Source organism: Ylistrum balloti, unplaced genomic scaffold (assembly GCF_031769215.1).
Source record: "Ylistrum balloti isolate Yb309-2 unplaced genomic scaffold, AGI_CSIRO_Ybal_v1 Utg369954, whole genome shotgun sequence".
Classification (NCBI taxonomy): Eukaryota; Metazoa; Mollusca; class Bivalvia; order Pectinida; family Pectinidae; genus Ylistrum; species Ylistrum balloti.
The window spans coordinates 1,366,516-1,391,837 of record NW_026782055.1 but is presented as its reverse complement, the minus strand read 5'-3'; the positions used below and the strand labels follow the sequence as shown (position 1 = coordinate 1,391,837).

General features: G+C 38.4%; 1 protein-coding gene across 1 annotated transcript; it reads left to right on the top strand.

Moving 5' to 3' along the window:
* The first annotated feature begins 3,764 nt into the window (after positions 1–3,764).
* LOC132547445 (EF-hand calcium-binding domain-containing protein 6-like) lies at positions 3,765–23,479 on the top strand. The gene is made up of 16 exons (XM_060211200.1): positions 3,765–4,119; positions 12,099–12,199; positions 12,496–12,593; positions 13,964–14,218; positions 14,464–14,601; positions 14,850–14,974; positions 15,331–15,405; positions 17,708–17,856; positions 18,382–18,590; positions 20,055–20,165; positions 20,649–20,825; positions 21,019–21,309; positions 21,599–21,842; positions 22,256–22,428; positions 22,560–22,731; positions 23,212–23,479. Exons 1-16 carry the CDS (start codon positions 3,765–3,767, stop codon positions 23,452–23,454), a joined length of 2,916 nt encoding a protein of 971 aa, XP_060067183.1. The 3' UTR covers positions 23,455–23,479.
* Positions 23,480–25,322: the final 1,843 nt, after the last annotated feature.

Below are 25,322 nucleotides of genomic sequence, written 5' to 3'. Positions count from 1 at the left end.
GTTGGTATCGACATCTGAGAACAAAATCACACGGTATATGGAACAATGCTAGAACGCAACATAATGCGTAAGATATGAGATCCGAGTAAACATGAACGTCTCATTAACTTCCTGTCACATGCAATACCAATTAAAGTCCACATATCTACCTTCGATTGAAAGTCCACATATCAACCTTCCATTAAAGTCCACATATCCACCTTCCATTAGAGTCCACATATCTACCTTCCATTATAAGTCCACATATCTACCTTCCATTAAAACATCTACATATCTACCTTCCATTATAAGTCCATATATCTACCTTCCATTAAAACGTCTACATATCTACCTTTCATTAAAGTGCATATATCTACCTTCGATTAAAATCCATATATCTACCTTCCATTAAAACGTCTACATATCTACCTTCAATTATAAGTCCACATATCTACCTTCCATTAAAACGTCTACATATCTACCTTCAATTATAAGTCTTCATATCTACCTTCCATAAAAAAATCCACATATCTACCTTCCATTAAAACGTCTACATATCTACCTTCATTTATAAGTCTACATATCTACCTTCCATTAAAGTCCACATATTTATAGTCCACATATCTACCTTCCATTAAAACGTCCACATTTCTACCTTCCATTATAAGAGAAATATGTAAGCTACGCTCATTGTCATGACAGCCATTAAATCATTCTATTTTGTTGTGCCTTATATGGTTGGAGTTGTTTCGTGCTTTTTATTTCGTCCAATGGTTTCGTTGTCACTGACCTGTTAAAATTTTGAAATTTACATATTGGGTGTTATCCATGAAACAGGAGGTGCAGCTACTAGGGCTGTTATCCTGTGTCATTCACGAAGTGATTTCAAGTGCCCTTACATCAGCTGTGAAGCGTTCCGGACATTTTCTGGACACGGATCCAGTAATCACTCCCTGTGACGTCATCAGAGATGACAATCGACTAGTATGGAAGCTTGAAATCAGATTACGTTGACTAATTATATATCTGGTTCACGATAGTCTTCTGTACTGTTTACAACCAGCTTTCTGTAGATATCTCAGTATGTCATACCTCTGATGTTCAAGATATACGAGGACGACTAAGGATTTCATTAATGGCAAGTCATTTTCCGAATCGATCAAAGCAGGAGTCAGTTTAATATTTATGCCTGACGTTGCATACTAAGTATACTTCACTATAGATGCAGTGACACCTCGAACAAACGTTTCTGCGGCATATAATTTGTCTGTAGTGATGTTGAATATAAGACTCTTTCATTCCACTCGAGAGGTAAAAAATGTACCACCTGGGGTTATGTGACGTGACAGACACTGGGTGTACCGCCTTTCGTGATGTGACTTGACAGACACGTGGTTTACCACCGGCATGGTGACTAGTCAAACACAGGGTGTACCACCTGACATTGTGAGACTTGACAGGCATTGAGTATACCGCGTGACGTGATGTGACGTGACAAACACTGGGTATGCTGCATGGCGTGATGTGACGGGACAGGCACTGGGTGTACCGCGTGGCGTGATGTGACGGGACAGACACTAGTTGTACCACGTGACGTGATGTGACCCGATAGTGGCCATACTCGTACCGCGTGGCGTGATGTGACGTGTAGGCACGGAATGTACCTCCTGGCGTGATGTGACCTGATAGTGACCATACTCGTACCGCGTGGCGTGATGTGACGTGACAGACACTGGGTGTACTACCTGGCGTGATGTGACGTGACAAACACTGGGTGTACCGCGTGACGTGATGTGACGTGACAGACACTGGGTGTACTACCTGGCGTGATGTGACGTGACAAACACTGGGTGTACCGCGTGACGTGATGTGACGTGACAGACACTAGTTGTACCACGTGACGTGATGTGACGTGACGGACACTGAGTGTACCTTCTGGCGTGATGTGACCTGATAGTGACCATATTCGTACTAAATCCCTTGTTCTTTAACTTGGGCCTTCCTCTTACTCCTGCCTCTGCCTTGACGTATCCACCCAGGATCAGTACGCCTATCTAGAGTTTCGAGGTCTGTGGTTCGAATCCGAGTGTGGTCGATGAATACGCTTGTTTGAAGAGTTATTCCCTTGTACGTTATTTATGGCGATTTCTTTCATGTGGTTTCTTTTCAAACATAACCACTCTGTTGGATTTAGTTTCAAGTGAGGAATAAAATAAAAGCACACAGGTCGATAAAAGTTATCGATCTACATGTGTCAGGAACATGTTTTGTCTCACTCAACAAGCTTTTCACGACACCTTTTCAAATGCATAACTCATGACTAGTTGAATCACTCATTATCTGTGGACTTGGTTTTGTAAATGAAGTTGAGATGTCTGTTTTCTTTCTGCAATATTCTGTGACAGCATCTCATCTGATATTTAACAAAAAGCACACATCTTCATGGCACTAACAATCATTTTACGTTTATAGACCTAGTGGTCATACAACCATCAAAGACTGGCAGCCGTAGCACGTGCGCATATAATCTGGTGACGATATCACGTGCAAAACAGTAGTAACCATATCACGTGCTAAATGGTAGTAACTATATCACGTGCAAAATAGTAGTAACTATATCACGTGCAAAACAGTAGTAACCATATCACGTGCTAAATAGTAGTAACTATATCACGTGCTAAAGTAGTAATATTCATAGAAAAGTGTAACATAGAATGACTTCAATACTTCGGTAGATAGTCTAACTTCTCTTCTGATGAACATATTATTGTTAATTCATCTTTGAAATCTCCAATGAAATATAACACAATCTGAATACGTCTGAGATTAATAGCCCACCACGGTCGATTTCACGCTATGAAACGTTATATTTCACACCTATTTTAATGAGAGCTAACATGGTTTCGTGACACGCAGTGAAATCAACAGTAGTATTCATGTTTCAGTTGACAGAAATATAACTACTTATACATTTAGGAAATCAGATTTCGTGTAATCGCGATGCTGATCAAACCTGATATACGTTTGTGTGACAATGTGATTGCAGGGCACGCCACTGTTTATAAGATTAACACACTTATTTATCGTCAGATATAGTTACAGCACGAACATCCACCACGAGCACAGTTCATTGTAGAACTATAAGACATCGCTCAGCGATTACGACAAACTGTATGCATAGAAAACAAACATTATAAAGAGCCAAATATACAAACAAATTTTATCTTTTATTTGTAAAACAAAGAGTGAACTATATATACCTGTGATTACACCTGAGCGTACAAAGCCTTTTACATGATATAGATTTTCCTTCCAATTGTCCCTCACCTGGGATCGTTACCTGACCAATGCGGCCCGTCGTGATTAGACGGTAATGTAACGGCACCCCGTGTTTAACGGTAAAGCTAAATGGGTATGAATTACGGGTACATACCAATTTTATGTGTATGTGTGTACCTACGGTGTATATAGAGGGCCAAGCTTTTGTATTTAAGTCTTTTATGGCTGATCTGTTTTGAATAGCGCGTTAACAAAAAGACACGGGAAATAATACCGACTTATCGATACATGCGCAAATTAATGACAAGTGTGTGTGCCGGGGTAACCGGGCAGCGTTGCTAAGGACTACTCGGTGTTTGAGCCTTACGGACTATCCCGTGGTTCCTATACAAGTCCTATGGTGGCCTATGAGGTCTTGTTAGCAAACATTGGAGGAAACCCTATTTCATACACAGGATATTTACAGAAATTTAATTAATTATACGGGTGGTGTTAAAGACGGCAACATGTCACAAGTGATACCTCGCCCGTCCTTTTCGGGTCCGGGGCAAAAAGTCGGTGTTAGCTTACCACAGATTGAACACCCACTTTCCAGGATGGAGAACCCGGAAAATTTAGGAGTACGGGGAGTTTCTAGGGCCGGGGACAGACCCGGGTCCCATCCAAATTTTGGAATGTCTAGTCGCCCTCTAGCCAACGAAAATACGTATCCCACGAGGAAGAGTGTTAGTGCCTTAGGGAGGGAGAGCAGAAGAGGGTCAAGGATGGCCATGTCATATCCCAACTACAACGCCACTGCCATCCCCGAGGGAGTGGAGGTCACCTACGGGGACCCAAACAAGACCAGACTCCCGGTTTTTGGTAAGAACACGATTTCTTAAAAACAGAGTTTTTAAAAATGTTTTTTGTCACAGTGTCAGTGGTATCTACAGGACAGAATATCTATAACAATAAAGAAACTGTGATAATAATTATCTTATATAACGATATTGACAGCTGGGTTTACAGGAATATCTCTATCGCTCAATTAAAACTAGGTAATGTCAATTATAACAACTCAACCCGTCTGTATGTTCAACAAAATCTATGTGCGATTATACAGACAATCCATTCTATATGTACAATCCATGTTATACAGACAATCCATTCTATATGTACAATCCATTTTATACAGAAAATCCATTCTATATGTACAATCCATTTGATACAGACAATCTATTCTATATGTACAATTAATTTTATACAGACAATCTATTCTATATGTACAATCCATTTTATACAGACAATCTATTCTATATGTACAATCCATTTTATACAGACAATCCGTTCTATATGTACAATTCATGTTATACAGACAATCCATTCTATATGTACAATCCATGTTATACAGACAATCTATTCTATATGTACAATCCATTTTATACAGACAATCTATTCTATATGTACAATCCATTTTATACAGACAATCCGTTCTATATGTACAATTCATGTTATACAGACAATCCATTCTATATGTACAATCCATGTTATACAGACAATCCGTTCTATATGTACAATCCATGTTATACAGACAATCTATTCTATATGTACAATTAATTTTATACAGACAATCTATTCTATATGTACAATTCATGTTATACAGACAATCTATTCTATATGTACAATCCATTTTATACAGACAATCCGTTCTATATGTACAATCCATGTTATACAGACAATCCGTTCTATATATACAATCCATTTTATACAGACAATCTATTCTATATGTACAATTCATGTTATACAGACAATCTATTCTATATGTACAATCCATTTTATACAGACAATCCGTTCTATATGTACAATCCATGTTATACAGACAATCCGTTCTATATATACAATCCATTTTATACAGACAATCTATTCTATATGTACAATCCATGTTATACAGACAATCCGTTCTATATGTACAATTCATGTTATACAGACAATATATTCTATATGTACAATTAATTTTATACAGACAATCTATTCTATATGTACAATCCATTTTATACAGACAATCCGTTCTATATGTACAATCCATGTTATACAGACAATCTATTCTATATGTACAATTAATTTTATACAGACAATCTATTCTATATGTACAATTCATGTTATACAGACAATCTATTCTATATGTACAATCCATTTTATACAGACAATCCGTTCTATATGTACAATCCATGTTATACAGACAATCCGTTCTATATATACAATCCATTTTATACAGACAATCTATTCTATATGTACAATTCATGTTATACAGACAATCCGTTCTATATGTACAATTCATGTTATACAGACAATATATTCTATATGTACAATTAATTTTATACAGACAATCTATTCTATATGTACAATCCATTTTATACAGACAATCCGTTCTATATGTACAATTCATGTTATACAGACAATCTATTCTATATGTACAATTAATTTACTTTACAGTTTTCCACATGTACTTACATTTATATCTATGAAATTCTCGCTATGAGTACCAAGTGTTTGGGTGTAACATCCATTTTATACCATTGCCCAAAATAACAACTCAGGCTCAAGCATCGGACTTCACAACCTCAGATGAAGATCCTATGTGTGTAGATCGAACGGGGGAGAGGGGGCGGGGCGTGGGTATTTTGTTCGATCCCCTCCGGGAGAGGGACATTAGGGAGCTGTGACAAGGCCGTCCAGCGCTGTTGTGATTGTGTTTATTCATGGATAGTATGCGATGGACCTCCCCCATGGTGTTCTCTAGGGTAGCCACCAAATACTACAGTCCCTGCCTCAAAATGACTTTGCTGTTCACAATCACGTGTAATAAACCCAATAAAGAGATATCTATATTATCGTCTATGTGTAGACAGACCATCCTCTCAGGCGCATTGTGATGAAATAAACAATCATGTATGACGTTACCGCCGAAAATGGAATCATCATGCAGAAGTTAGTTATTAAACTTGATCGCACTTGTCACAGAAGTAAGTGTATTAATCTCGAACCACTGTCATAGAAGTAAGTTGATGTACAAATGTAGGACCCCTTGTGTCATAGAAGTCAGTTATTAAACTTGCACACTTGTCATAGAAGTTAGTGTATTAATCTCGAACCACTGTCATAGAAGTAAGTTAATGTACAAATGTAGGACCCCTTGTGTCATAGAAGTCAGTTATTAAACTTGCACACTTGTCATAGAAGTTAGTGTATTAATCTCGGACCCCTTGTGTCATAGAAGTAAGTCGTGTATTAATCTCGGACCCTTGTCATAAAAGTACGTCTGTGTAATAATTTCGAACCCACTGTAAACCAACGTCTCTTTTCCAGATATGATTTGTGGTCTAAGAGATTTTATTATGTACTTTTCACACCGCGAAATAAATTGCACCACAATCAAATCTGACCTGCAGCTATTGAAACCAATAAAACGGAGTTTTATTTACCCATGGATTTCACTAGTCTATCAAATGATTCATAGTCCTTCAGTGGTGATACCGTTACCAAGTGCTGGCCGAGGTAATCCCAGAGAGAGTAAGATAGGGCTAGCCTACCAGTGGGGTGGTCTTATAGAAACACTTGTAATAAATCCTTCCGGTTAGAGAGACTTGTATTTGTGTCGTTTAATGTCAAGCTTGGCATATTGTAGGCTTTTCTTACCGGTGTCAAATACAAACATTTCCGATAAGTACACACAAGACCAGTCCAATATTTAGTCATGAGAAAAATATCAATGCTACAGTCAAATATTTGTCCTGATTACCAGTTTACTTTCGCTGAACGGTCAATACCGAGTGCTTTAACTATCCCTAGTAAGCTTGCAGTATATACATATTAAACAGAACTGTCGTAGGAAACAGTAGAATTCTTTGGTGGACAATGATATACATAATTATGTAGTTGTACTAAGTAATGTTTATTTTTAATAATAAATGAAACGGACGAAACACTCCCACAGATTTTCCAATAAATAGTGTTATCATAGTTAAACTGTTTATACCGTCAATTTAATTAAAGAATTCTACAATAAGATTTCATTTGAGATAATCGAACAAGGATACGCTACATAGATTAACACAGGAAGATCATCTGATTTACCACCTGACGTTACTAGACTGGAAACCGTATGTACAGTGACGAGGTAAAACGTTTATATCACAATAAATAAACCGTTGTAAGACGTGGGATTTCTAGTCCAACATCTAGGTCTGGTTATCTGGTGTGCTGATTACCCATATAGACCCTCCTTGTTGGAACATGTATGTATTTGCAATAGAATTAAGATATGCCAATTCAAAATTATTTTCCTTTGTGGGAGTATATGTCGTGAGTATTTACATATTGCTGATACTCAGTTGTACAGAATTATATATATATTCAGTGTACCTAGGGAATTACCTGTCAATTTTATCAGTTTTTTTCCTAAATGGTATTTAATTCGGTCGCATGTCTTCTATGTGTAGACGATCTCGCCTGTATAATTAAATCCTAGCGAAACGTTCACGCCCACTAATTCATATACATTATATATACCTACACAACATTCAAAGACATATAAACCTACAGTCGTTAACTGGGGCCCTTGAGAAGAAATCTTACATTAGAATTAGCAAAAAAATATATTGGCCCTGAAATAAAGAATGGAGACTATATATGTTTGGCCCTAGGTCGAACCGAAGGTCAAGACAATGTCTTAAAATATAAAACGACCTATTTGTTCACCCCATTCCAGTAGACCAGGTCTGGAAATAAACATTATCTCCCCGAACTGTCCACCCCATTTCAGTAAACAAGGTTTGAAAATATACATCATCTCCCCTGACTTTTCACCCCTTTTCAGTAAACAAGGTCTGGAAACATACATCATCTCCCCTGACTATTCACCCCAATCCAGTAGACCAGGTCCGGCAATAAACATTATCTCCCCTAACTGTTCACTCCATTCCAGTAAACAAAGTCTGGCAATAAACATTAACTCCCCTGACTGTCCACTCCATTCCAGTAGACAAGGTCTGGCAATATACATCATCTCCCCTGACTTTTCACCCCATTTCAATAAACAAGGTCTGGAAATATACATTATCTCCCCTGACCATTCACCCCATTTCAATAAACAAGGTCTGGAAAAATACATCATCTCCCCTGACTTTTCACCCCATTTCAATAAACAATGTCTGGAAATATACATTATCTCCCCTGACTATTCACCCCATTTCAATAAACAAGGTCTGGAAATATACATCATCTCCCCTGACTTTTCACCCCATTTCAATAAACAAGGTCTGGAAATATGCATTATCTCCCATGACTATTCACCCCACTCCAGTAGACAAGGTCCGGCACTATCATACGACCTCTTTGACAGTTAACCTCACTGGAGTAAACAAGATCTATTACCGAAAGTTCATTCTTTCCACCGTCTAAATGGATAGGATGTATGACGGTCAAACGTACTGAGAGGTCTGTAATCCTATACAGAGAGGTAAATACTTTTTGTAAGAAAACACTTGTTTCTTTGGAATACTTGTCCCAATATATTGACATAAAAAATGTAGTAAGTACGAAGTTTAAATTCTTTAAAAGTAAAATAAATATATTGGTACGCAGATCGGTTTCGTGTAGAGCCTCATGTTTAATACATACATTAAAATTCATTCAAAAACCACTTTAAAATCGTGCGATAGAAATGAGTTACACAGCGTCAGTCAATATATAATTAGCTGGAGCGTTCACACTGGGAAGTCAATAGTGAGAGAGCTAGGTACCCACAGATCGTGTCAGGACCGGCTTCTATACACAGTGTGTCACAATGGAACATTAATTGAATTTGGACTGAAATTGAAATTGAAATGTTTCAAATTGATAATTTTATTGTGTTACATGTTATAGGTATGTCCCACTAATGACAGCATAAAAGCAGATTTTGCACTATTCTTGAAACGAATTAAAGTCGTATGTAAGACAGATATCTTACTGTGGTTTAAAAAAGATTATAACGATTGTGATGATGTAAACTTTCTCACTCGGTGATTAGGTACGTTTCCCTATCCAGTGTCGATGAAAATTTCTTTGTCCTGTGATTTTGCGGATCTACACTTCCCTCTCCTATAATGATATACACTTCCCTCTCCTGTGACGATCTACACTTCCCTCTCCTGTGACGATGTACACTTCCCTCTCCTGTGACGATGTACATTTCCTTCTGTGACGATCTACACTTCCCTCTCCTATAATGATATACACTTCCCTCTCCTGTGACGATGTACATTTCCTTCTGTGACGATGTACACTTCCCTCTCCTGTGACGATGTACATTTCCTTCTGTGACGATCTACACTTCCTTCTGTTACGATGTACACTTCCCTCTCCTGTGAGGATGTACACTTCCCTCTCCTGTGACGATGTACACTTCCCTCTCCTGTGACGATGTACATTTCCTTCTGTGACGATCTACACTTTCCTCTCCTGTGACGATGTACACTTTCCTCTCCTGTGACGATGTACATTTCCTTCTGTGACGATCTACACTTCCCTCTCCTGTGACGATGTACACTTCCCTCTCCTGTGACGATGTACATTTCCTTCTGTGACGATGTACACTTCCCTCTCCTATAATGATATAAACTTCCCTCTCTTGTGACGATGTACATTTCCTTCTGTGACGATCTACACTTCCCTCTCCTGTGACGATGTACACTTCCCTCTCCTGTGACGATGTACACTTCCCTCTCCTGTGACGATGTACATTTCCTTCTGTGACGATCTACACTTTCCTCTCCTGTGACGATCTACACTTCCCTCTCCTGTGACGATGTACACTTCCCTCTCCTGTGACGATGTACATTTCCTTCTGTGACGATCTACACTTTCCTCTCCTGTGACGATCTACACTTCCCTCTCCTGTGACGATGTACACTTCCCTCTTCTGTGACGATGTACATTTCCTTCTGTGACGATCTACACTTCCTTCTGTGACGATGTACATTTCCTTCTGTGACGATGTACACTTCCCTCCCCTGTGACGATCTACACTTCCTTCTGTGACGATGTACATTTCACTCTCCTGTGACGATCTACACTTCCTTCTTCTGTGACGATGTACATTTCCTGTTCCCGTGATGATGTACATTTCCCCATTTCCTGTTCCCGTGATGATGTACATTTCCTGTTCCCGTGATGATGTACATTTCCTGTTCCCGTGATGATGTACATTTCCCCATTTCCTGTTCCCGTGATGATGTACATTTCCCCATTTCATGCCCCGTGCTGATTTGAATTACTCCGATTCCTTCTCCTGTGACGATGTATAACCTGTGATGGTATGATATCCTACCCAGTGGTGACGTTGTTCCTACGCTGTGACGGTATGATATCCTACCCAGTGGTGACGTTGTTCCTACCCTGTGGTGGTATGATATCCTAGCCAGTGGTGACGTTGTTCCTACCCTGTGATGGTATGATATCCTACCCAGTGGTGACGTTGTTCCTACACTGTGATATTATCGACTTAAACTGTACTTACATAAACAGTTCCCCTATGGAACCCTTCTTCGCACACTCTTTTGTTGACACCCATCTGGTTATGGTGGAGACATAATGCTCACAATCAATATTTTGCCATTCGGACATAACATTAAATGTCATTCTGGTTTTCCATTAATGTCATACAGGATCAAAAACCCTGTCTGTTTGCTGTGACTGATCTGTTTGTAATGTAGCCTGGATACATTATTACACAATTTCTGGTTGGGATGTCTTAAATGTTCAAATACAAGCTTTTCAGATGCATGCACAAACATAAACGTTAAAATTGTGGTGTTTAGACTGCTGAATTCCACATGTCTGTATAGCATTTACTATAATATCAGTGTACAACTTCACACCAATACGTCCAGATTAAATAAAGGTGTTCTTAAAGGATTGATTTAAAATACACTCTTTACGTAAGCATAAGTGAGTGCTGTCCTGATGTCAACATTATAGTGCTATCTCACTGTATTATATACTGATGGAAGCACCAAGCAGGACACCACACCAGGTCACAGTATACTAACGTCGGACAAAGCGTTCGGTACACTACCATACCCCGAGATTCTAGTATATTTCAATTTCGATCTGAAACGACATATCAGTTATCAAAAATGGCCCTACGGAGTGATGTGTATTATAACAACGTTAACCTAATGAACTTATGAAATCACCTAACCAGGATTACCCCCAATATATTGTAGTAAACACATGTGTAAAGCCGGATTAGCCCAGTACACTGGATAATGAACACATAGACTTTGTGAGAAGTTAGCCAGATCGTAGAATAACCCACCCCTGGTGGTACCTGAGCCCAATCACTCGTGTGAAGTTGGATTACTGGAATTACGAACGATAATCACCATAAACACACGACCTTACCGATATTGTTTTCTAATCGACTTTTTATTAATGTTATTCATGTCAGAACGTTGAGATTTAATTAGATTCTTCTTGGGCATTCAATATACAATAGAACTGGTCTGTGGGCTGCGTATGTTTAGTCTTTAAGTAATGGAACCAGAAAATTCAGAACAAATGTAATAAACTGTCTGTGTGCACCAATAATTTGAATAAGTTTTTATACAGTTTACTTAATGGACGTTCTATATAAGAAATTACTCCATGCCTAACTAACCAATCAAAATCGTTATAACAAGCATCTGTCATTGGATGACAATTAACCAATAGAAACTTTTGATACAATTATAATAATATTTTCATATAAAATGATAGACACAGAAGTAAACTTAACGTTGATAGGATCTCTAATAGACAATCGTGTTGTTTGATTACAGGAAGCCGAGCCGACGTAGTGATGAGCAGAATGGGCGCGGAAAGCCGCGTGTCCTCCCGACTTTCGAACGCATCCACACGTGCCAGACTGGAAGTAGACGAGGTCAGTACATGCTTTGTCATTCGTAGAAGGCAAATAAAGAGGCACCGTATGTAACGAAAACTTTCTGAGCGATATATCGTCGTATGTCGCCAGGAGGCGATGACAATGTTGAATTCTGAAGAGTAATGAACCACAGATTAGATGAACGAATTATATACATGTACAATGATCGTCAACTACAAGGTTTCCTGCTAAAATAGAAACATACATCGTATGTATACCAGTGTTGCACGATACATTTATCACGTGGTACACAGCTCATCTATTGTCTAATATTACATGTTTTGATTTCGCAGATAGAGGCAAAACTTAGACAGAAGATGAAAGGAAGTTTCTATGAAGTAAAGAAACGATTCAAAGACATGGATCCGGAACAAAAAGGAAATGTATCAAGGTAAGATATCACAGTAGATCCAATCTCATTGTAACGCGGGACAACCGACAAGCTTGTGTGCATACAAACAGGACAGGTCTCTTCCAGCGGACTGGTCCAGTATCAGCTTGTGTGTGTACAAATAGGACAGGTCTCTTCCAGCAGACTGGTCCAGTATATACTCGTGTGCGTACAAATAGGACAGGTCTCTTCCAGCAGACTGGTCCAGTATATACTCATGTGCTTACAAATAGGACAGGTCTCTTCCTGCAGACTGCTCCAGTATCAACTTGTGTGCGTACAAACAGGACAGGTCTCTTCCTGCAGACTAGTCCAGTATCAACTTGTGCGTGTACAAATAGGACAGGTCTCTTCCAGCAGACTGGTCCAGAATATACTCATGTGCTTACAAATAGGACAGGTCTCTTCCAGCTGACTGGTCCAGTATATACTCGTGTGCGTACAAATAGGACAGGTCTCTTCCTGCAGACTGGCCCAGTATCAACTTGTGTGCGTACAAATAGGACAGGTCTCTTCCTGCAGACTGGTCCAGTATCAGCTTGTGTGCGTACAAATAGGTCAGGCCTCTTCCAGCAGACTGGTCCAGTATATACTCGTGTGCGTACAAATAGGACAGGTCTCTTCCTGCAGACTGGCCCAGTATCAACTTGTGTGCGTACAAATAGGTCAGGCCTCTTCCAGCAGACTGGTCCAGTATATACTCATGTGCTTACAAATAGGACAGGTCTCTTCCAGCTGACTGGTCCAGTATATACTCGTGTGCTTACAAATAGGACAGGTCTCTTCCTGCAGACTGGTCCAGTATCAGTTTGTGTGCTTACAAATAGGACAGGTCTCTTCAAGCAGACTGGTCCAGTATATACTCGTGTGCGTACAAATAGGTCAGGCCTCTTCCAGCAGACTGGTCCAGTATATACTCGTGTGCGTACAAATAGGACAGGTCTCTTCCTGCAGACTGGCCCAGTATCAACTTGTGTGCGTACAAATAGGACAGGTCTCTTCCTGCAGACTGGTCCAGTATCAGCTTGTGTGTGTACAAATAGGACAGGTCTCTTCCAGCAGACTGGTCCAGTATCAACTTGTGTGGGTACAAATAGGACAGGTCTCTTCCAGCAATGCCATTGACATTATCTTTTGTGTCATTCCTGATTTCTCACAAGTTAACATCTTCTCTAACCATTCAGTACTATCCTTGTTATCCATCACTCCCATCATCATCATCATCATCATCATCATCATCATCATCATCATCATCATCATCATCACTACCATCATTATCACACTCTCGTCATCACAACCTTTAACCCCCTTCTCACTGTTATTGTCCTATGTACTAGTCCTAATTGATAATTTTACTTATCTACTTATAGGGAGGCCCTTCACCGAATTCTGGTGACCATCCTAGCCACGGAGATGGGACAATCTGTTTTTAACCGACTGATGGATCGGTTCGGATTCTCTGATCGACAGGTGGTGAATTATACAGAGTTGTTCGCCCATTTCCGTGAGATGCCTGATGATTATCCTCAGTGGATGGACCCGGTCCAGAGGAACTACGCCTCAGACAAAGCCTCCATGACCTCTAACGAGGTGCACGCGCAGCTCAGGGAAAAGGCCAAACAAAGGTGAGTCCAAATGTTACCATAGCCAGACTCATCCTCTCGTGTTACTAATGTAATCACACCCAGACAGGGAAGACTGAGTATCCTCCTGTGTTACTAATGTAATCACACCCAGACAGGGAAGACTGAGTATCCTCCTGTGTTACTAATGTAATCACAGTCAGACAGGGAAGCCCGGGTATCCTCCCGTGTGACGGGATACACCAACTGAAGTAATATTGTGTTTGATGTATCATATTCTGTTACAGGTTCCTTGACATCGCTGACCTTATCCCACAGATCAACCCTGGTGGTTCCGGCCGTATCCTTAAATCAGAATTCAAACAAATGTGTAACAAACTGATGTTCTATATGGAGGATTCCGAATTCGAAAAATTATGGAAAAAGTAAGTACTTTTGGACTTTTAGATATCTTTAGTATGTGGTTTTATTTCTACGTATTGTTATATTTGTCAAAGCATTAAATATATCATAATGAGGATAAGACTTGCTAATACGTGTGATGATGAGTGTCAGTACTGTACAGTTCTACTGACAGTATTGAATAACAAGATAGAAACCCCTTTCACTAGTTACAGAAATTCATTACTATTTCCATGCCAGTATCTGTAATATAAAATTGTATCTGTGTCAGGTATGACCCTAAAAACATGGGAACCATTGGAGCAGAACGGCTTCTGAACAGCCTAGGTATCACCTTCCGAAGCGGAACTCCCAACAAAGCTCGGCCCGTGCTGTCCCCAATACCCGAACCTGCAGGTACGAGTTTCACAGTTATTTTTAACATGCACGTGAAAAATGTTTCAAATTCAAACATCGTTCTTCCGTCTTCGACTTCCAAACGCATCTATGGTATCAATGAAAGGATAATTGGTATTGTTTGTTTTGTTAAATGCGGAAATAAAGTAAAGCTGTGACACCTAATACTTGTGTGAATGTTTACAGGACTTGTTACACAGACATGTTGTAAAGCCTGACCTATATTGTACAGGTTTTTACTTCGTGTTCAATGTTGATGTTTTTTTTGTGAAATAGCCATTAACAGTACTAAGCTTTGACGCTTTGTGTGGAATGAAATATTAAGTTTGTATTCATCATTTCTCAAAAACATCCAGAACGCAAAAAAAGTAAAAAGAAAAAAAACAAAAAGGATAAAATCGAGGACATTCCGGAGCTAGAGGAGTATGGTGGTGAGTTATATAGAACCTGTCCAATCCGACACCTCTACCTACTGACACTGCAGACTTAACCACTCACACACCCGTTTTCTCCAGTTAACAAGTTATGATGTGATTATCACGAATAAAATGAGATACATTCTGTTAGAAGTTTTGTCAAAAATCCTTCCCTGGATGTTACATCTAAATATTATTCTGATCGCTACAAAATGTTGTAAACTACTTTCTTTAGAGATTGGACGTATATTCGGCGTGCTAGAAGGGTAACGTTGTGACGGCTTTTGAAATGAGGAATTATATAAGACAAAAAGTCCAGCTCAGAATGGATAGTTCCCCTGTCTAGGATACCCTTCTCCCTTTCCTGAATTGTCCTACCTAACCAAGAAAGCGGATTCAGTCCCTGCCATATCCAAAATACTTCCCTCCTTACCCTTTAGTCTTCTACCTAGCCCCTAATACAGAATTAGTCACCCCAATACTCCAACCCTACCCAATATTTCTATCCCACATTGTATATCTCCCAAATCCACCATTCTTCCTATATTGTTTCCTTTCTATTCTCTCATCCCAGTCCCTATGCCCAGATAGCCCCAGCCTCCCCCCTCCCCCATTTCCCATCTTCCTATTTGATTTCCCCTCCTTAGCCAGCGAATCAGCCCTCACCGCCGTACCCCAAGTCAACGAAAACTCCTTTCCCTACCACATTTCGCCTACTTGAAAGCAAATCAATTCTTCCCTCCCTATGTCCTGGAACAATCCTCTATCCGTCCTATATTCATCTTCCCACCAAGTGAATCAGTCCCCCCCATGTGAGGAACAGGTCAATTTCCCTCCCTTATCCAGTATACATATCACACTCTTTGTGGTCCATTCAAACCATTCTTTATGCCCATAATGATATTAAATTGTGTTCTTACACAACACCTAATATTTGACACGTTTTCCAAATTCAAAGTCACAGCCAATGAAAAACCATAGAAATAGCAGGCATTACCTGCATCTTGTTACTACGTTGACTTGATAACACATCCAGTTGTTTCATGTTGACTCTCCGTCACTGTCAGATCTATTTGATGGACGTCACTGGTTGTGTTATATAAAGATGTAGACGTGGAGTTTTTCCTTGGCTGTAATCAGTGTGTGTTTGTCCCAGTGTGACTGTAGGCTGAGACTCGGGGTGGACAGGTGTCGATACGTGTGCCCAGTAGACATTTGACGGAAACTGTTTACTGGTGTGCCTTTCTTATATATTCAGGTGTGATGGGTTTTGTTTTTTTTTTTATTTTGTTATATAATCAGTCTTCTCTAACTGAATTCTCTATCTTATCTGCGTCATTTTTATCTTAAGGACATCCTCTCTTCCGAGAAGTCATCCCAAATCTTTCATATTCCCACTCGGAAATTTAACATAAAATGACTACTTTATAACATCCTTTTTATGTGAACTATAGGAGATATTTATAGAATGGAACATAGTGTAATTACATGACCTTCCTTACCGTATGGTTAACACTGCTCTGTCCAGGTCTACCTGTACAGGATCATATCTAGTGTTGTACATGGAAATTTGTAGGCGTTAATTTTTACCTTTTAATGTTAAAATCCAAATTATCCACTGTCAAAATAAATCTTTATTTCATTTAAATGTGTTTCACTTCTCTTTCATAGTGACGTATTTGTTGTGTAACATTTTTCTTCTGTGAATCAAAGAGTAAATTACATTTCTTTACATTTCTTATTTTCTGCTTTTCATACCTCATCAGATCTTTTATCTTTCTGATCAATTTGGTTTCAGTTATGTGGTATTATTTGTGCTATATTTGTTTTATTCAAATGATAGTTTTTAGAAGAATTTATAAGCATGCATGATGACTGAACAAGTAATCCATGGAAGAATTATTTTTTCAATTTATCATTTTTCTTTTCCACTTATCATTTTTCAGACACGTTTGAATCAAAATATTATACGCATAATCAATATTTCACGAATCTAATGAACCCTACCAATGTACTAACACCTCGGTACCTTATGAAAAATAATGCTAATCTTTGTTTATAAATATTCTGTGATTTATTTAAGAAATGAATTGAAAGTGATGTGAACTTTGACAAAAAGGCCATTCCTGTTTACTTCTAACACACTATTAACGTCAACATGGCGTGTAAATTCTGTGCACTATTCTCGATTTCATGAAATATTTCGAAAGCACCACAATCAAAAGAGAGAAAAAAATCTCACTACACGTTGATAAATGATAGAAAGTGAAATGTTGCTGATGCTGCTCCCGCTTAATCACCAAGTTTATGTTGCTAGGCTCCAACTCGAACCGCTCACCACGACGGAAGGAGATAGAGAGGAAACAGTCCTTGGATGTGGAGAGATGGATGAAGAATAAGTTCAGGGAGGGTTGCCACAACATGGTAGAAGCGTTTGAAGCTAAGGACGAGAAAAACTCTGGAGTTGTAAGTAACGTAGTGTAAACATTGTCAAGTTAAACGTCAAAAAGATAGTTATATATAAATCTTTATGTGAACAGATTTCTGGTAAATCTGAATTCTTTACAATCACTTTTTTATGACCATTTTTCTCTCCTTGCCAACCGTCTCTCCCGACAGCCCCATCTCCATGCGAATTTCTTTCGCAGACAATCCCATATCCTTCATAATCACCTTTCGTAACAATCATCTCTCGTTGACAACCTAACTCAATGCCAATGCCTATCTCCTTCAAAGTCATATCTCGTTGCATGACTACACTATTTCTATGACAGTTATCTACCATTAAAACGACCATAACCTTGACAATGAAATTCCTCTTCTATATCCTACGGTCCTTAATGCATCTGCTCTGTTGACACTTGTTTTCAGTAAATGGTTTTATAAAAATGAAATTTCTTTTTCCCCGACAGGTCCTTAATGCATCTGCTCTGTTGACACTTGTTTTCAGTAAATGGTTTTATAAAAATGAAATTTCTTTTTCCCCGACAGGTTGCCTTTGACGATTTCCTGGCTGTACTATCGACCTATGGTTTGACTTTAGAGAAGAAGCTCCTGGCAGCCTTCCTGTCTCGCTGTAGCGTCCGGGCTCGTCCAGAGGGGGTACCCTACAGGGAATTTCTCCATCGTTTCCAGGACCGTTCAGAGACGGGCATGACCCACAACATCCTTACGAACAACAAACACAGGCTAGTCAGACTGTTAGTTTTCATTGTTCCATTACAGAGTCATACACTTGTCTGCCTGATTTGGTGTGACCTATCTCCTTCTGAGTGTACACACCATTTCCTGTAGCACTCGGTGTGTAGCAACTCTGTCATCACCATGACGCCTTCCGTTCATCGCCATGGAGACGCTGTTCTTGTGGATGTGTGGTGCTGCTCATGTAGTGATCTTATAGATACATTAGTTTTATCATTGTTGTTTGATAATGATAGATACAAAATCTTCAGATCGTTTCTAAAGATATATATAAAAAGTAAAAATGCCAAGGAATATAGTAGTCTGGACGAAACAGCAATCGACGTTGCTTGGACTTTGGCAATCAGTCAGTAAATGAGGTTCTGTCTACATCTAGACGTAAACGCTCCTCTTATGTGAAATATACCATTGTATACTTATATATACAAATTCAGTAATGTCCACCAGATATATCAGATAAGATATTGTAACTGTCCCCCTTGACGCCCGAGCAAACAGGTACCTCTGTGAGTAGTACTATCTCCCCTCTACCGTCTTGGTGATGGTGATCTGTGGCCGTGTAGATCTTTCATCCTCTTTGTATGACTAGTAGTTTAGAGACTGCTGATATAAACAGGTGGTTAAATGTTCGCCTGTGTACCTGTAAATATCAAATCGGTCTCCTGTTAATTTCGTATCACCCGTTCATGGAACAGAGGGTTAGTGCTGTTGGATCCAGTGACCATACTCGGGACTAATTGGAATTGAGTGACAGGGGTACTTTGTGTAACGTTTCGTAGCGTAACGTAACGTAGTGTGAAATACTTCTGATATATTTACACTTCACTTTCATTTCTGTATTCATATACCCGGATGTTAATTTCTTCTCTATTACCAAACCTATGTGTTATAACACTAGAATTCTAATGTTTTAACTTGTCTCATGTGTCTCGTACTTACACATATACTGATGACCAGAAAATCTTATATTGACTTCAGTAGTGTGCTGTGATTTTATTAGGTTGTAGAAAACAGGTCAGCTTTTATTTTATTCATAATAAGAAACAAACAGCTGTAAAGAATACTGAAATTATGTAGAATAAAACACCGTTATTATACTCACATAGCTGTAATGTATTGACGTGTTAAAATAATATAATTATGTGCATAGGGATCATATAAAACATGCTGCTGTAGTGTAGAAATACAAAAGTCACAAAGTTATGGCATTGTAACACGTGTTTGTTGTAGGTGTACCTGTTAGAGTTATCACACTATGTTGTATAGCTGGGTTCATCATAATAATACATATAATGACATATAAACAAAACACTGTTAGGGTCTGAAAGTAAAATCAGATGAGTCTGGTTTCATACTGTGACTGAGTTGTTTGGTAATTAAACATTACAAGCTGTACTGTTGAGTTTGATCAAATATCGACAAGTGAGAAGTTTTTGTTAATGAACAATGATACCTGGTTACAGAGTGAACAAGCGACCTGACAGTCCTGGAGCTGGCTCTACCATGAGCAGCATTGAGGTGCAGTTGATGAACATGTTCCAGAGAGACTTCCTCGCATTACTTGGCTCATTCAAGTATGTATAGCCAAGCTACCAACTCGGGAGTTCCTCTTCACAACAAAATACACTAACTTATCATTTATCATGAAAAGACACTGGTTATAGGTTAAAGAAAGAAAGAACCGCCTTGGTAGATGGAAAATATAAATAAAATATTTTTTCTGATGCAATTTTTAACTCATTATTTCTACACAAGCATGTGTAAACTTTACTGTAAAATCATTGAATTTCGTGAAGCTTTTATTTTCGTTGATTTTGCAGATATTTTTAATCTACGAAAATATTTGTTCACGAAATAATAATCGGACAGCAGTTGATACGGAGTTTAGTACATTGGGATTTCGAGCAAGAGTAATTCACGAAATCAAGTGCCAAGGAAAATTCAAATTTCCATACAACCACGAAATTCTAGTCCAACGAAAATATACTGTTATACAGAAGATATTTTCCAATAAATTGTTTACGTGAAAAGACCTCTAACTGGTATTGGTATTGTAGGAGTATAGACAAACTGGGAATGAACGTGATTAGCCAGGAAGAATTCCGTGCAGCCATGGAAAGCAAATTCCAGTTCCACCTCACCGATCCCCAGTTTGAACATTTCGTAGATAAGCTCCCACTGGATGAAGATGGAAATGTCAAATATGCAGATTTCATGCAGCATTTTGACACCAAGTAAGTACCGCTTTGCTTCATTATCGATTTTAGAAATACTTCTATACCTGCACTACTGTTCTATAAGATCATATGCTTTACAAATCTGCTAAAGGTAGAACGAAATTCATTATTTCTGTTTAATAAGAAATATGTCACAAGGTCTCCTTACCGACAAAAGCAGTAATGTTAACTTGTATCTTCCCGTACCCAGGGGTCTTGCACCAAGTTTGTTTGAGAAGACTAACGCCCCAGCAGTAACGACCACGAATGGAGCCACAGCGATGGCACCCCTCGAGGAGGAAATGGAAGTGGACCCTGATCTTGAAATTGACGAGGCCTTGGATAATTTTGGCGTCAATAGACGCACTCCTCAAGAACTCTTTAATAAGATCAAAGATCTACTCAACAGAAGATTCCAAGACGTGGAAAGGGCATTCTATGCACAAGACGAAATAAATTCAAGGCGTTTATCACAAGAAACTTTCTATCAGCTTATGAGAAAGTAAGTTGGTTTGATGAATTTGCGAACATCATGTCGTTTCGAGAAACATGCCACTAAATTGTATACGCCGTCAGGGTTATTAAGAAAAAATGGAATTATTTGAAATATTGGCATAATGACATGGTAAATAGGATTGATGATGTGACACTCGATTCTGCATAATGTGTGTATATAGAGGTTATATTACGAGGGTACAGTAACAAATAATATATCATACACCGGAATTAGAGATATCATCCTCGGCAGTATACCAATTACATAGTCATACATATCAAAATTTGAATTTCAGGTTCGATATTCAACCGGAAATTTCTCGGGGAGAAATCAGAGATCTCTGGAAGACTTTCATAACTAACACGGATAAGACACTAGATTACCACCAGTTTGTCCGCCATTTCGGATTTTCCATGCGTTCAGCTGCTTTCCCCAATGCTAAAGTCAATCCTCCGCGAAAAGGTGATGCGGATTTCATGCTTAGGTCAAGAAAACTTAACTGTGCTGCTGACATGCTCCAAGACAACCTCAGGGCTAAGGTAAATTTTTAGTTAAGGGTAGCATTTCATACGTAATCCGACAGTAAGATCCCTTCCGCTCTTTGATGCGGACCAACAGTCATGATTAATATATGCAGGTAACTGTTATAATTGTTTTGCAATTATAAACTAAAGATAAAAAAGTTTGAAAGCTCAGCTATTAATGAGTCAAAGTCTTTCAATTGCTGATATATAAAGTATTGTCAGATTTAGTTTTATCATTCTACTTTTTATATCGTTAGTGAAAAAATAGATGATGCAATCGAACTAAAAAAAAACTTCCTTATCCTCGTAACGGATAAAGGCGAACCTAAGATTAGTTCACGACAGGGTAACAAACTAACTCTGAAACACGTTGAATGGAAGGAGATACACCGATAAGTAGATACATTAATCCCGTTGTTATGTTACAGGTCGACTACATGTGGGAAGACCTACGAAAGGAGTTTGTGGCGATGGACCCATACGGTACTGGTTTCGTACAAAGGGATGAATTCCGCGAGCTTCTCACAGAGCTCTGTGTCCACCTGAGTGACTACGAGGTCAACATGATATGTAACAAATTTGAGCTCAGGAAAGATGGAAGGTAAGAGATGGTTCTTGTTTGTTGTAGGGTTAGGAACGATGTCACATTTAACTCGTCCGTTTTTCTAGATACAGCTGTGTTTATGTTATTATTTGTGGAGTTATTCTAAGAACGGTATTTAACTATTCCAGGGTGAACTACATAGAGTTCTTGAAGCCGTTCGCTCTGAGAAAGCAAGTGTGGCGCCATGGCAACAACATGTTGTCACTGTTACAACACCCTCAGCCAGAACTGCCCATTACAGATATTGTGGAACCCCCACAGAAGGGACTCCATGGCATTACAGCCAAACTCAGACAAAAGGTGGGTAAATCATTTTCAAACCTGTTTCAACCGGCAATACGTTGGTATACACTGGTAAAGAGTTATTTGCCTGTTCTTATCAATACTTATTGATTGGTACGTCATTCGTTTGCGTGAAAAATTACGTCATTTTCTCGATTTTTTATGACGTAACTCTCACAAGCAAATGACGCAACAATATATACCTGTTCACAAGCGCAGATAACTCTGTATTACAGAAAGACAAATTAACCGAAATCGTAAAAGGTTGACATTTCATCTGATTTCATACTTAAATCAGAATAGTGTACATAACACTTGCAAAATAATAACTTTAGAAGAGTTTAATAATACGGAATATGCTAGAAATAAATAAACCTACATTATACAGGTGTGTTGGTCCATCAAGGTTTGTCTTTACACTGTAGTATAAAAAATACTTAATATATATATAATAGTCGATGAACACTTTATTGTAATCAATGACTGATTTTTTTCTAGTTGGCTGGAGACTGGAAGAACTTGCGTCGTGCCTTCCGAAAACTGGATAAAAGGAATGTTGGTTATCTGTCCCTACCTGAATTCCGTTCCGTACTTAAACTGGCTAATGTGATTCTGGACGAAGATGAAGTATATCATGTCATGACACAATTCGATAACAGCATGTCCGGCAAAATCCCATACGAAAAATTTATAGAGGAAACCTTCAAACCTCAGACAAGCCATAGTGTAAAAAGGTTGTGAACTGACAGCATTACTTCAACTACTATCTGACAATCTTATAAAATTCTGATGTTTCATCTCGAGTTTGCTCAAAATACCTCGTATAGAAATACATCTCTCCTGATACTAGAGGATTCTGTTTGTGTTGATTACTACTGATGAACCAGTTTTTACGTAACTACTTAGAATGAAGATTGACGAAATCTGATATCTGAGACTTTTTTTCTGAGCAATCCTGTACATCAGGAACAGAAAAACGTATGACAATTTTAATTTTGTTTTCCATCAACACGTTTGTCAAGGGAAATAAATCTGGCAGAAAAAAAATGACATCTTTGAAAAAAGTCACAGTAGAACTGTTTTCTTGGTTTCTCTGAACATGTTTCCTGTTATAAGAAAAGCTGCTGCTTGTGAACATATAGACGATGATGTTAAATATTTGTCATGTTAAGGTTTGTTATGTTTGGGTGATATCATTACGCCTTGAAGACTACTATCTCCACTTGACCTGTGAGACTGCCGGGTATAAGTGCGTCTCTATGACGATGACCTATATATATCTATTGTTTTACAATGTGATTTCACCCTTACCTATATTACATGCTATTGTTATATATTTTATTAATATTTAATGACATCATTATTTTACACCTTTATCTGTGATTCTGAATAATTCAACTTTATTGAAAAAATACAGATATATAATTAGTTTTGCACAAATTTATTATGATATTTTTTTTATTTTTACGTGGATCACTGGATCAGTAAATGGATTGTTGTAGTGAGGACGAGGAAACCAGTATTGACGACTGTGATATCTTATTTATGCTGCTGTTGTTGTCAGCATGATTACAGTGTATGTTTTCATTGTGTGTACCTTTTATTATCAGTATTACTCTCGCATAATATATCAGTAAATATTTATGTTTCATTTACCTGTGTAAAACCGTTTGGTAGAAACTACAGTGTAAAAAGGTCAAGATAAAAATAGATTTCTGATGAATTATTCGTGTAATGATAAACATTGTATATAGAACTGCCCATACTGAAGAATGGCTGTGACGCGCTTGTAATTTATTCTGTGTTATTTTACTTTCTGATTTTCATTGTCTTTCTACGCCTGCCTCTGACTGATACAGATAAAATTAACCTGAAAGAAAATGGTGATCTAGTCAAATTCTACATGTTGGAGATGTCAGCCTGTACTTCTACTAAACGGTAGTGTCTAAGCTAGGACTGTATTGGTTTGATATTAAAAAGATTCAAACAAATTCTGCATTTTAGAGATATCAGCCTATACTTCTACTAAACGGTAGTGTCTAAGCTAGGACTGTATTGGTTTGATATTAAACAGATTTAAGTTAATATAAGTAAAATGTTACTCAATACTCGACATGCACACTTCCCTAGAGAACAAGCAATAGCAAGTGCAGTTTCCCTAAGTCGAAACCATCCAACAAACGAGGTTGCTTACCCTACCACGTCACTTCTGGGACATGATAGTGCCTCACCCCTCTCTCCTTATCCATACAATAACCAATCTCGTCTGACGTTTGTGATATTTTCTATTTTGACTAACAAACTTCTGCTCTTATGTATCATGTCATTGTTCTTGAACGAAAAAAATAAAGCTACGTGTGATATTTGTTCGTTTTTTTTTTCATTTAACGTCAAATTCGGGGTTATTCGCAGTCTACGTGAAGATGGTACACATTTACTCGTAGCAATACACTTCACACACGTAAAACAATGTAAATAGACGGACACATATTTACATGAAGGATATCGTCGACAACATACAAGATATTAGCCGTTCCTGGACACCAGGTAATATTCTCGTGGTATACTTTTAATGATAATTAATTACTTGCTTATTCTACGATGCCGTT